Source organism: Thunnus maccoyii, chromosome 16 (genome assembly GCF_910596095.1).
Source record: "Thunnus maccoyii chromosome 16, fThuMac1.1, whole genome shotgun sequence".
NCBI classification, from domain to species: domain Eukaryota; kingdom Metazoa; phylum Chordata; class Actinopteri; order Scombriformes; family Scombridae; genus Thunnus; species Thunnus maccoyii.
Window position 1 is genome coordinate 1294315 of NC_056548.1, and position 12500 is coordinate 1306814.

Here is a 12500-nt window from a genome sequence, read left to right on the forward strand (position 1 = left end):
TTATAGATGTGATGTTGACTAATAATTATCTATAATTAACTACTGAACTAAAGCTGCAACGAATAGTCAATCAATCAAGATAATAATCAGCAACAAATTTGATCATTTTCAGTTATTTTTCCGTCAGAAATGCTGGTTGTAGTTTCTCCAGTTTGAGGATTTTCTGCTTTTTTTTCCGTTACACTTGATAGTAAACTTCATATTTTTGGGTTTTTGAACTGTTGGTTGGATAATATAAATATATAATATAAATAATGCAGCAGTTAAACAGCTTTTGAAGTTAAATTTAAGACATTTCTTCTTTTCTCTAACGCCTGGTTTTCTTGGAGGAAAAAGGATATTTAAATGTTTGTGGACAGTGTTAAAGGTGTGAGTTTTAGTCAGAATATTTAGATTATTATTTATTTTAGTGAGAACAATCTAGGAATCCTCTCATCCATCCAAATAAGTTTGATGAAGGCAAGAACGTGCTTGTGAAGTTTATCTTTATCTAAATTGATTATTTTCAATCACAATGTTTGAGTATTTACCACCTAGGAAAATATCAAAATATAAAAACATGGTTGAACTTGGAAACAGTTTTTGCAGTTTTGAGGAATAAAGATGACCTTGAGCACATGTAGCACATCTGACTCTGTGTGTGTGTGTGTGTGTGTGTGTGTGTCTGTGTGTGTGTGTGTGCTCGCTCCTGCAGGAGGAGGAGGTGCAGGAGGACGCGAGGGAGGTCCAGCAGGGGAAGCCGTATCACTGGAGGGACTGGTCCATCATCAGGGGGAGGGACTGTCTCTACATCTGGTCGGACGCCGCCGCCCTCGAGCTCTCCAACGGCTCCAACGGCTGGTTCAGGTTCATCCTGGACGGGAAGCTGGCGACCATGTACTCCAGCGGGAGTCCAGAGGGGGGGTCGGACAGCTCCGGTACGACACACACACAACTTTCTTCTTCATTCTTCTCTCCTTCTCCTGCTTTTCTCTCATGTTCATGTTCTTTTAACTCGTCTTTCTTCTCGTTTACTTTCCATCCTCCTATTTTCCTCTCATGAAATTCCTCCTCTCCTCTTCCCACTTTTCCTTTTTCCTCTCCTCACGCTGCCATTTCCTCTTCTTTTCTTCCCTCTCTCTCTTGTCTCTCATCCCATTTCTCTCCTCCACTATTGCTTTCTTTCCCCTTTCCTTGCTTTCTTATCTCCTCCATTTATGCCTTCTCTCTTTCTCCCTTTTTCCTGATCTCATCCCTTATCTCTCACACTGATTCTCTCCATCCTTACTACTTCTTCTCTCCCCCCTCTCTCTCCCTCCCCCTGCAGAGTCTCGCAGTGAGTTCCTGGAGAAGCTGCAGCGAGCGAGGAGTCAGGTGAAACCAGTAACGGCCAGTCAGCCCATCCTGTCCAGCGTGGGTCCCACCAAGCTGACGGTGGGGAACTGGTCTCTGACGTGCCTGAAGGACGGAGAGATCGCCATCCACAACTCGGACGGCCAGCAGGCCACCATCCTGAAGGAGGACCTGCCCGGATTCGTCTTCGAGTCCAACAGAGGAACCAAACACTCGTTCACCGCAGAGACGTCGCTTGGTGAGTTCGACCACATTTCACCCGTATATCAGAGTGAATATTTAAGTGTGATTGTGTAAAATTATTTGGACACATTGGTGCAAGTGACTGATGTCAGTAAAATACACACAATCACTGACCTCCGACTCTCTGAAGGAACTTCACTCTGTAACGATCAGAGTGAGACGTCTTCTGTCTAGAGGATTTATCACTTTCATCATTTACACTGATCAGTAGATAGTTTGACACCAGAACCTTCAGTGTTTGGATAAAGTAGCTCCTGAAAAATGTGCATCAAAGTCAGGAAGCTGCAGTTTTTATTCTGATGTGTCGGATTTATATTTAATCCACACTGCAGATCTTCTGCTGCTTAAGATCAGATGTATAAGGGATCAGGACCAGAACATCCATAGTTTTTAATGTACAAAATAGTTTCTGTGTGTAGAAATATTACATAAATTCATAGAAGTTGATTGGAAGAGACGCCTACATGATTTTTAACAGTGGAATGAATTTGAACTGACCTTTTTGAAGTTGAAGTGCTTTTAGAAAACAGTCTGTGGATTTGTTTCATCGTACACATGAACATGTTTATGTTTTCCTGCTCGCAGGCTCTGAGTTCGTAACGGGCTGGACGGGGAAGCGAGGCAGGAAGCTGAAGTCGAAGCTGGAGAAGACGAAGCAGAAGGTGAAGAGCATGGCGAGGGAGCTGTACGACGACCACTTCAAAGCTGTGGAGAGCATGCCCAGAGGAGTGGTGGTCACGCTGAGGAACATCTCCACACAGCTGGAGTCGGCCTGGGAGCTTCACACCAACAGACAGGTAACACACACACTGTTCACACATGTTCAGTTCACACGTCTCCAGTGATTCACTTGTGATCAGATCTGACTTCCTCGCTCTAAATGCAAATAAAGACGTGCATTATTTCCGCTCGCAAAGACCAAATGTGTTGTTGTTGCTGTTGTTGTTGTTGTTGTTGTTTTGAACTGGTGGTAGGCAGCAGTGCACTTCCTGTGACTAGTCTGCCTGAAATTAAAAGAAGAGGAAGTTTTGTAAAAATCAACACTCGTCAGCTCCAAGCAGGAATCAGACGGCATATCGCGTGTAGAGTCCATGTTGCCTGTTGTCGTTGTGGCTTCTTGTTGTTTTGCACTTTTTGATATGATGCCGTTGGCGCACAAATAATAATAATAATAAACTTTATTTGTATAGCACCTTTCATACAAAGTGCAGCTTAAAGTGCTTCACATTAAAAAGATAACAAAAAAATAGATAAATAAATAAATAATTGAGACCATTAACAGGAAGAATAAAAGGAGGCAAACAAGAGAAATGAGAGATACATTAAAACAGAGGAGACACAGCTATTAATCTGAAGTAAAAGACATAATCATTCATGAATAAGAATACAAATGCCTTTTAAATGGATTAAAATGTTTTAGTGTATGATACAGTGTAAAACTCTATTATTACTATAGAAGGTTAAAAAGATGTTTTTAAGTGTCGTTTAAAGCTTTCAACAGAGACTGCTTCTCTGATGTCTTTAGGTAAGGCGTTCCAGAGTTTGGGAGCAGAATTGGGAAAAAAAAAAAAAAAAGTGAGAATGTACTGGCTGTCAGTGGATTAGGAGGTCCTTCAGTGTGGCTCAGGACATCCACATGCAGCCCAGACCACCTCCGAATGTGGTCTGAAGGATCGGATCTCAGGCCCTGTTTACACCTGGTATTAACATGCGTCTCCACATGCGTCCTGAGTGACCACATGTGATCGGATCTCTCTTCCTCGCTCTATATGCAAATAAACACGGACGTCATTTCCGTTTTCAAAGACCAAATTGGCTGTTATTAACCGGCGGTAGGACCAGACCGGACTGGACCGGACTGGACCAGGGTCCGCTGTGTCCAAAACTGTTCAACTTGTTTGATAACAGGATAAATATTCAGGATATATATACATTTATCTATCGTTATCAACTTGACAGGACAGAGGAAACCATCCAGCAACGTTTAGCTTCTGAAATATTTTTTTAGACAGACAAGCGAAAAATTAATGATTTAATTTCTATTCTAACTGTGGGTTTGAAGAAGAAAACCAGTTTGGAGAAAAACAGGAAAAAATGGGAGGTGGATTACATTTTTACTTCACATGAAAAACAAAATAATTAGTTCATCCTGTTATTATCAAACCAGTTGAACCGCTTTGGACGGAGGGTCATGTGTCTAGTCTGCAGGAAAATAGAGGACGTCAGTGGAGTAGGCGGTCCCTCAGTGTGGCCCAGGATGCATTGCTGCTAAATGAATGTGGTCACATGCGGCCCAGACCACCTCCGAACGTGGTCTGAACCATCGGATCTCCATGAACGGCACATGAACACCTCCTCCACGCTGAAAAGCTGCCTTTCACTGAGACTGGTTATAATTTTCTGTATTTTTGTGTATTTTTTGCGAACAGTGTATTGAAGGTGAGAACACGTGGAGGGACCTGATGAAGACGGCTCTGGAGAACCTGATTGTAGTTCTGAAGGATGAAAACACCATCTCTCCGTACGAGATGTGTAGCAGTGGCCTGGTCCAGGCGCTCTTCACTGTCCTCAACAATGTGAGTCATCATCATCATCATCATCATCATCATCATCATCATCATCATCATCATCATCATCATCATCATCGTCGTCGTCTGACAGCCCATAAAGATGCTGACAGTCACTGTGTGTTTGTGTGTTTGTGTGCAGAGTGTGGAGCTGGACCTGAAACACGATTGTAAGCCTTTAATGGAGAGGATCAATGTCTTTAAGGCGGCTTTCAGCGAGAATGAAGACGATGAAAGGTAACGACGTGTTCACACCTTTAATCTCTCAGTCTGAAGATCATTCTGGACACTATTATTATTATTATTATTATTATTATTATTATTATAGTTTTGTATTTTTCATAAGTTTTTATTTTTATTTAGTTTTAATTTGAGTTCAGTCTAGTTTCAGGTAGTTTCCACACTGGGTTTGCATGTTTCAGTTTAGTTTTTATTAGTTTTAGTTTTTATTATAATATGAAGGGTATTTATCAGGGGCAAGACTTCACAAGTTCATAATAATTATTACAATACAAACACAACTTTGTGAAGAGTCATAGACATGTAAACAGTCTCAATAAACATCCAGATGGACAAAGACCAAAACTAAAGACATTTTCTGTATATTTTTATTTTATTTTAGTTTTGTAATATTGTTTCAGTTAGTTTAAGTCTAGTTTTTATTTTTATTTCAGTAATTTGAAATGTTTTTTCTCATCTGGTTTTTAAGTTTTCTTTAACTATAATAACTTTCATCCTGACTTCATGATGATCAGTAACTTTGGATTCATCAGATTATTGATTAGTTGAATTAATCTAATATAACTTTGACAGTAAATAAAACTTTGATAACTTTTACTGAACGGCTGCAACCAGCCGTTATTTTCCAGTTTAAATCCAAAGATATTTTATTTATTACGAGGAAAATCAGTAAATCATCACATTTAAGAACCTGAAACCAGCAAATATTCGGCATTTTTACTTGTAAATTGACTTAAATGATAAATTCTGTCGATCGATTCATCAACTAATCGCAGCTCTACAATATGAGCTGAATAGTTTGTTTTTGGCTGCTTTACATCATATTTTGATCTCTTCTGAAGTGCATTTTACATTTTTGGCAATTTACATATTCACCAGTGAATTAGTAATTGTTAAACAGATTATTATTAGTAGTTATTGACTCTTTATTATTATTATTATTAACAGTGGCTTTTGTCTAAATTGACACTATATTGATGTCAGTAAATCAGTAAACTTCCCTCCAATGAAAACCTCTCACTGTTCCTCTAATTTACATACAAGTTAAAACAAAACTGACGAGTTTAACCTGATGAAGATCTGAAGACTGAACAGATCCTGTCAGACTTCTTGGTGTCGTAATTATTAAATCCCAACTAACAAACAAACATGTTGTTGTTGTTAAACGTTTCTATAAATAAGGAGGTCAAACTGACGTCCTCCATGTTTGTTGTTGTTTGTGCAGCCGACCAGCTGTTGCCTTAATCCGTAAACTGATAGCTGTGCTGGAGTCAATAGAACGTCTACCTCTGCACCTGTACGACACTCCAGGCTCCTCCTACAACCTGCAGGTGAGTCTGTCTGAGTTCACCGCTGGAGTTTGTTATATTATTATATATTTTAGTGTAGACGTGGAGTTGTTTGGCGTCAGTATCTTTAGTCTTAATGGACTCTGTGTGTGTTTGTTTGTGTGTTTCAGATCTTGACCAGGAGGTTGCGGTTCCGTCTGGAGCGAGCGCCAGGTGAGACGGCTCTGATCGACCGGACGGGTCGCATGTTGAAGATGGAGCCGCTGGCGACTGTGGAGTCTCTGGAGCAGTACCTGCTGAAGATGGTGAGGACGCACTTAGTAACACACACACGACTCAAAGGGCTGCAACGGACAATTATTTTTATTATCTATGAGTCACTTGGTCTTTAAAACACCAGAAAACTGTCCAACACGATGTCCTGGATTCCAAGGTTACATCGTTAAACTATCACATTTACAGTAATGTAACAGCAAGAAAAGCAACAAATTCTCACATCTGAGAGCCTGAAATCAGCAAATATTTCTGCTTTACAGACAGAATGTGTAACTACAATCCTGTTTGTCCTCCAGGTGGCGAAGCAGTGGTACGACTTCGAGCGCTCCTCTTTTGTCTTTGTGAGGAAGCTGAGGGAAGGACAGACCTTCACCTTCAGACACCAACACGACTTCGACGAGAACGGCATCATATACTGGGTCGGAACCAACGCCAAGTAAGAACAGCGAAGCTTTATTTCAACCCTTTTCAATACAGTTTAAAATGGACTTTCTGTTTCAAAAAGTACCTTCGGAAGATGAAATGTGTGTTAAACTGAGGAGCTGCTCCATGTGACCGGAGCAGCGTTTGCTCCGTTGAATTGAAGTTTGGTCTGAAATTCATTTCTGTTCCCTTCAGGACGGCCTATGAGTGGGTAAATCCCGCCGCCTACGGCCTGGTGGTGGTGACATCATCAGAGGGGCGTAACCTCCCTTATGGGCGTTTGGAGGACATCCTGAGTCGGGATAGCTCCGCCCTCAACTGCCACACCAACGATGACAAGAACGCCTGGTTTGCCGTCGATCTCGGCCTCTGGGTCATCCCCTCAGCGTACACCCTGAGACACGCCAGGTAATAAAACAAACGCACACCCTGAGACACGCCAGGTAATAAAACAAACGCACACCCTGAGACACGCCAGGTAATAAAACAAACGCACACCCTGAGACACGCCAGGTAATAAAACAAACGCACACCCTGAGACACGCCAGGTAATAAAACAAACGCACACCCTGAGACACGCCAGGTAACGAAACAAACGCGCACCCTGAGACACGCCAGGTAATAAAACAAACGCACACCCTGAGACACGCCAGGTAATAAAACAAACGCACACCCTGAGACACGCCAGGTAATAAAACAAACGCACACCCTGAGACACACCAGGTAATAAAACAAACGCACACTCTGAGACACGCCAGGTAACGAAACAAACGCACACCCTGAGACACGCCAGGTAATAAAACGAAAACGCTCTGAAACACACAAGGTAATAAACATGTTTTATTCTCCTCCTCTTCTTCCTCATCTCCTCCTCTTCCTCCTCCTGCAGGGGTTATGGCCGCTCTGCGTTGAGGAACTGGGTGTTTCAGGTGTCGAAGGACGGTCAGAACTGGACGACTCTTTACACCCACGTGGACGACTGCAGCCTCAATGAACCGGGGTACGACACTGCTGACGCTGATCCGATGAGTCAAACTAATCAATTAATCAGTTATTGTTTAGTGTTAATTGACAAAATCTAAAGCTCATATTTACAGAAAATGAGATGAAGACTTGAAGGCAGCAGAGTTTAGGACTGCAGATGTTGAACGCTGATCGTGTACAGATGTTCAGTGGTGTGTGTGTGTGTGTGTGTGTGTGTGTGTGTTTCTGTCAGGTCGACGGCCACGTGGCCTCTGGACCCGTCCAAAGAGGAGAAGCAGGGTTGGAGACACATCAGGATCAAACAGATGGGGAAGAACGCCAGCGGTCAGACTCACTACCTGTCTCTGTCCGGCCTCGAGCTGTACGGCACCGTCACCGCCGTCTGCGAGGACCAGCTGGGTGAGGACGCCGTCTGTGGTCGTTAAAACGATGAGCGAAGCTTTGATGTTTTGTTCATTTAGTCTCAGCGACTGTTGGATGTAAACCTGCCTCTCTCTCTCTCTCTCTCTCTGCTCCTCTCTCTCACAGGTAAAGCTGTGAAGGAGGCGGAGGCGAACCTTCGTCGCCAGCGCCGCCTGTTTCGTTCCCAGGTGATGAAGTACATCGTCCCGGGGGCGCGGGTCGTCCGCGGCATCGACTGGAAGTGGCGCGACCAGGACGGCAACCCGGCCGGCGAGGGCACCGTCACCGGAGAGGCTCACAACGGTAAGACGTCCCTTTAAAAAAAAAATCCAACATCTGTGTTATGATCCACCTGACCAGACAGTTCACCTGTTGTTGTATTTAATGTCTAATACTTTTTTCTTCTTTCGTTAACACAAGTCCAGCTTCCTGTTTCTGTACTCGGAGTCAGTCGTGGGCAGATATTTGTGCCGGCATGTTTTTGAATTTGTGAACTTTGATTTGTATTTTTCTTGTTTCAAGAATTCCTGACATGAACTGAAGATGCTGAAGTCGCAGAAAATATTGAAGAACTGAATTTAAAATTGATTCTTCCACCTCAAGTTGAATTTATTTATTTATTTATTTATTTTAGGGATGCATGATATTGGATTTTTTGCCGATATTTCCAACTCATTGTGGCCGATACAGGTAATATGTGCATATGTTTTCCAGCTGGCTGAGGAGACATGCTGCATGTTATACATGCAGCATAGATTATACTAAGTATGATCAAGAAAGACAATATATGAAGGAAGAACTGAGGAAGACTGGAGTTCAGGAGCTCAGCATTAAAACTTTAATGAACCTGCCAAGTGGGAGCAGCAGTAGAGTTTTCACTGAGTTTATTAGACAGACAGGATTAATGTGTAGGATTTAATCTCTGCTCCACACTCCGGAGCAGAAGGTGGCGCTAATGCACCTGATACGCTGGTTACCAACAGCCGGAATAAACCAAAAAGATGAAGTTGTTTTTTCCAAACAGAGTGGTGCATCCTGTCAGCTGAGGTGTTTCCTATCTGTGCAGCCGAACACAGCAGCTCCTCCGTGGACTGTTTCACCCTGACCGTCCCGGTGTTTCCTCCGCAGGCTCCACTTCACTCAGCCGCCCGTCAGACCCGCTGCTGCTTCCCACTTTAACCCGAATAACAAACCGGGTTTGTTATTCAGGTTAAAGTGGGAAGAAGCAGCCGGACCGTCAGGGTGAAACAGTCCACTGAGGGAATCACAGTCAGGCGGCAGAGGAGAAGGCGACATATCAGCCTCTCATAATCGGCAGAATTCACCGATGCTGATATTTCATTTTAGAGCTTTTATCGGCCGATTCCGATGACGTGCCGATAATATCGTGCATCCCTAATATGTTTTTATTTAATTTGATTCAAACATGAAGTGTCACAGCAAAGATTCACTTTTTTTTTTTTATAAAACTTGATGTACAGATGAGTCATGAAAACTAGTTTAAGTTCTTCAGACGCAGTTTAACAATCTGCTGGTTCAAATATCTGCTCACACTGTTGTTGGTGTCATTGTGTGAAACAGGTCTGAAGTCAGCAGGTTCCTGACAGGACGATCCTCCGTTAACCACTTTAATAACCCCTTCCCTCTCCTACACATGACCTTTGACCCCTGTGATGTCAGAGGTTGGATATCAATGTTTCTGTTCCAGTTTTGTGACTGTGCTGAAGACGCAGAGTAACATCTGTACAAACCAGCAATTATATTATAAATGTTCTAGTTCTTCTTTTATAAATAATGATCATCATGAACATCTCGTGCATGTTGTATGAGTCACGCTCTCGTGACGCTGTTCTCGGACACTGTAGAGGGCGCTGTGGACTAAACTACGGCAAGAACACGTGAACGCTGCTGCAGAAAAAGGAGAAACCGGGAAAATCTGAAAGTGATGGTTCTTGGTTACGACTACATGTCGCCAGCACGTTATAAAAACACTGTTTTCATCTCTTCAGTGACGTTTAAGTCACATGATTCATGTACTTGAAATCATTTACTCACTAATTAAGTTAATTGTTTTACTGCAGGGCCATTTGTGTTTGTTTTTTTTTTTGTTTTTTTTACCAAATCAAAATACCGCCTGTACGGTAGCTGTGAGCTAGCTAGCTAGCAACGGACGTTCAGTTCAGCTTCTGACTGAACTCAGCAGAGACTCCGGTTCTTCCTGTTATTTCCCTCCAGTCTGTTTCCTTTTTCCTCTCGTTTCTGTACGATCATGAAGTATATTCATAAAACCCTGAGATAAGAGCAAAGATTAGTCGCAGGGACGCACGTTGGCGTCAGTTTACGCTGCTGCTGCCCGGTTGAATTCACGCCGCCATCACACCTGAAATTAGCTTCATGTTCAGTGTGAACACTCAGTACGGCTGTTTTTCTATTTTCTGTTCATCCAGACACCAACGTAAACGCTTCAGACGAGCAAAAACAACCTTAAAATATTCAGTGTCTCCACAAATTAAAACTGTTTAAAAGCAGGTGAATGGAAACACTTTATAATCATCTAATCTGACACAGTGAACATCTGACATCGTCTGATCCTGACTTCAGCACAAATCCCAGCAGCTCACCTCGACAAGAGAAAATAAAACAGATGCACCGCTCTTCCTCTCCTTCCTCTTCCTCTCTTTCCTCCTCCTCCTCCTCCTCCTCCTCCTCTCCGCCTCCTGCTCCTCCTGGTGTTTCTGTGGTTTTTTTTTTTATTCAGATCAGTGAGCTGAGTACGTGGAGACGCCGCCGCCAGCAGCTCCGTTGATTTATTTATTTATTTTTATCATTTATGAATCATGAACCAGGATGATCGTTACTGTTGTTTCTGAGTTTAAAATTTCTTTCTTTGTGTGGCTTTGACGCTTTGCATTTGCCAGAAATATCTTTCTACTTTTTGCTTTGATTGTCATTTTCTGTGACTGTGTTCATATTTTTCTCTCTCATCGCTCCACCTGGACCAAGTTAAGAGGATTAAAAGCTGACAGCAGTGAATGTGTTGTTCTTTAAAGTCACAGTGAAACAGCAGCAGAGTGATACGTCCTTGTTTGGGCAGCGTATGAAGAGTTAAAGGCACAAGCAATAATATAAGCTTCTGGCTTTGAAAGCTTCAGTCATTTTTAATTTATTTTAACAATGACTACTAGATTTATCACCTGACACCTGGAGGTTTATGTGCCAGACTGGGAGCAGTAACTACCTGAAGTCTCCACTGGTTGCCTCAAAGCAAAATAGAGTCTGGCACATAACAAATTGTTGATTTATAGTAGGGATGCACGATATTGGATTTTTTGCCGATATTTCCAACTCATTGTGGCCGATTGATGCCGATACAGATATATGCACATATTTTCTCCAGCTGGCTGAGGAGACTATTATACATGCAAGCATAGATTGTACTAAATATGATCAATAAAGACAATATATGAAGGAAGAACTGAGGAAGACTGGAGTTCAGGAGCTCAGCATTAAAACTTTAATGAACCTGCCAAGTGGGAGCAGCAGCAGAGTTTTCATTGAGTTTATTAGACAGACAGGATTAATGTGTAGGATTTAATCTCTGGTCCACACTCCGGACCAGAAGGTGGCGGTAATGCACCTAATACGCTGGTTACCAACCGCCGGAATAAACCAAAAAGAAGAAGTTTTTTCCAAACAGAGTGGTACATCCTGTCAGCCGAGGTGTTTCCTATCTGTGCAGCCGATCATAGTAGCAGCTCCTCCACGGACTGTTTCACCCTGACGGTCCCGGTGTTTCCTCCGCAGGCTGCACTTCACTCAGCTGCCCGTCAGACCTGCTGCTTCTTCCCACTTTAACCTGAATAACAAACCGGAACTCGGTGCTCCGGTTGGATCCACACGGAGAGCCGAGGCTAACGTTAGCTGAGAGGCTAGCGGAGCGTTAGCTGCCGCATGACTGGAGGGAAGCACAGCCAGCTAGCCTCTGCTAGCCTCCCAGCTAACGTTAGCTGAGAGGATAGCGGAGCGTTAGCTGCAGCATGACTGGAGGGAAGCACAGCCAGCTAGCCTCCCAGCTAACGTTAGCCTCGGCTCTCCATGTGGATCCAACCGGAGCACTGAGTTCCGGTTTGTTATTCAGGTTAAAGTGGGAAGAAGCAGCGGGTCTGACGGGCAGCTGAGTGAAGTGCAGCCAGCGGAGGAAACACCGGGACCGTCAGGGTGAAACAGTCTGTGGAGGGAAGCACAGTCAGGCAGCAGAGGAGAAGGCGACATATCAGCTTCTCATAATCGGCAGAATTCGCTGATGCCGATATTTCATTTTAGAGCTTTTATCAGCTGATACTGATGACGTGCCGATAATATTGTGCATCCCTAATTTTTAGACTTTGTATGAACTAAATAAGTGATCAAGTGTTAACTAGTGAGTTTTAGAGCTGCTGGTTAGTAGATTTTATAACAGTTAACCAGAAGCAGGCTGGCTGAAAACTATAAACTATCAACTCAACTCCAGAAAGTGACAGTTTGTTTCTCAAGATGTGAAACTATTCCTTTAACTAACCTGAGCAGGAATGAACAGCCATAGTTGTGAAACACCACCTCACTACAACACGTCCACTTTTTAATATTATTGTGTTTATAACAGTAAGACATTTGAAAACAAACTCATGGTTCACGTTTCATTGTGACTTTAAAGGCACATTTCACACAAACAAAGTCTTCTGCTGTTCTGGTCCAGTGTGGAGCA

At 43.0% G+C, this 12500-nt stretch overlaps 1 protein-coding gene across 5 annotated transcripts in view; it reads left to right on the forward strand.

The window, feature by feature from the left end:
* The window catches only part of hectd1 (HECT domain containing 1), a 45434-nt gene that overhangs the window by 16781 nt on the left and 16153 nt on the right, over positions 1 to 12500 (forward strand). For all 5 annotated transcript variants that reach the window (XM_042387742.1, XM_042387741.1, XM_042387744.1 and 2 more), the window contains exons 14-25: positions 695 to 917; positions 1307 to 1570; positions 2161 to 2372; positions 4005 to 4151; positions 4285 to 4379; positions 5608 to 5713; positions 5842 to 5976; positions 6244 to 6383; positions 6566 to 6778; positions 7260 to 7370; positions 7587 to 7753; positions 7883 to 8059. In XM_042387742.1, coding sequence (XP_042243676.1) covers positions 695 to 917; positions 1307 to 1570; positions 2161 to 2372; positions 4005 to 4151; positions 4285 to 4379; positions 5608 to 5713; positions 5842 to 5976; positions 6244 to 6383; positions 6566 to 6778; positions 7260 to 7370; positions 7587 to 7753; positions 7883 to 8059 — 1990 coding nt within the window. The remainder of the gene's footprint in view (positions 1 to 694; positions 918 to 1306; positions 1571 to 2160; positions 2373 to 4004; positions 4152 to 4284; positions 4380 to 5607; positions 5714 to 5841; positions 5977 to 6243; positions 6384 to 6565; positions 6779 to 7259; positions 7371 to 7586; positions 7754 to 7882; positions 8060 to 12500) is intronic.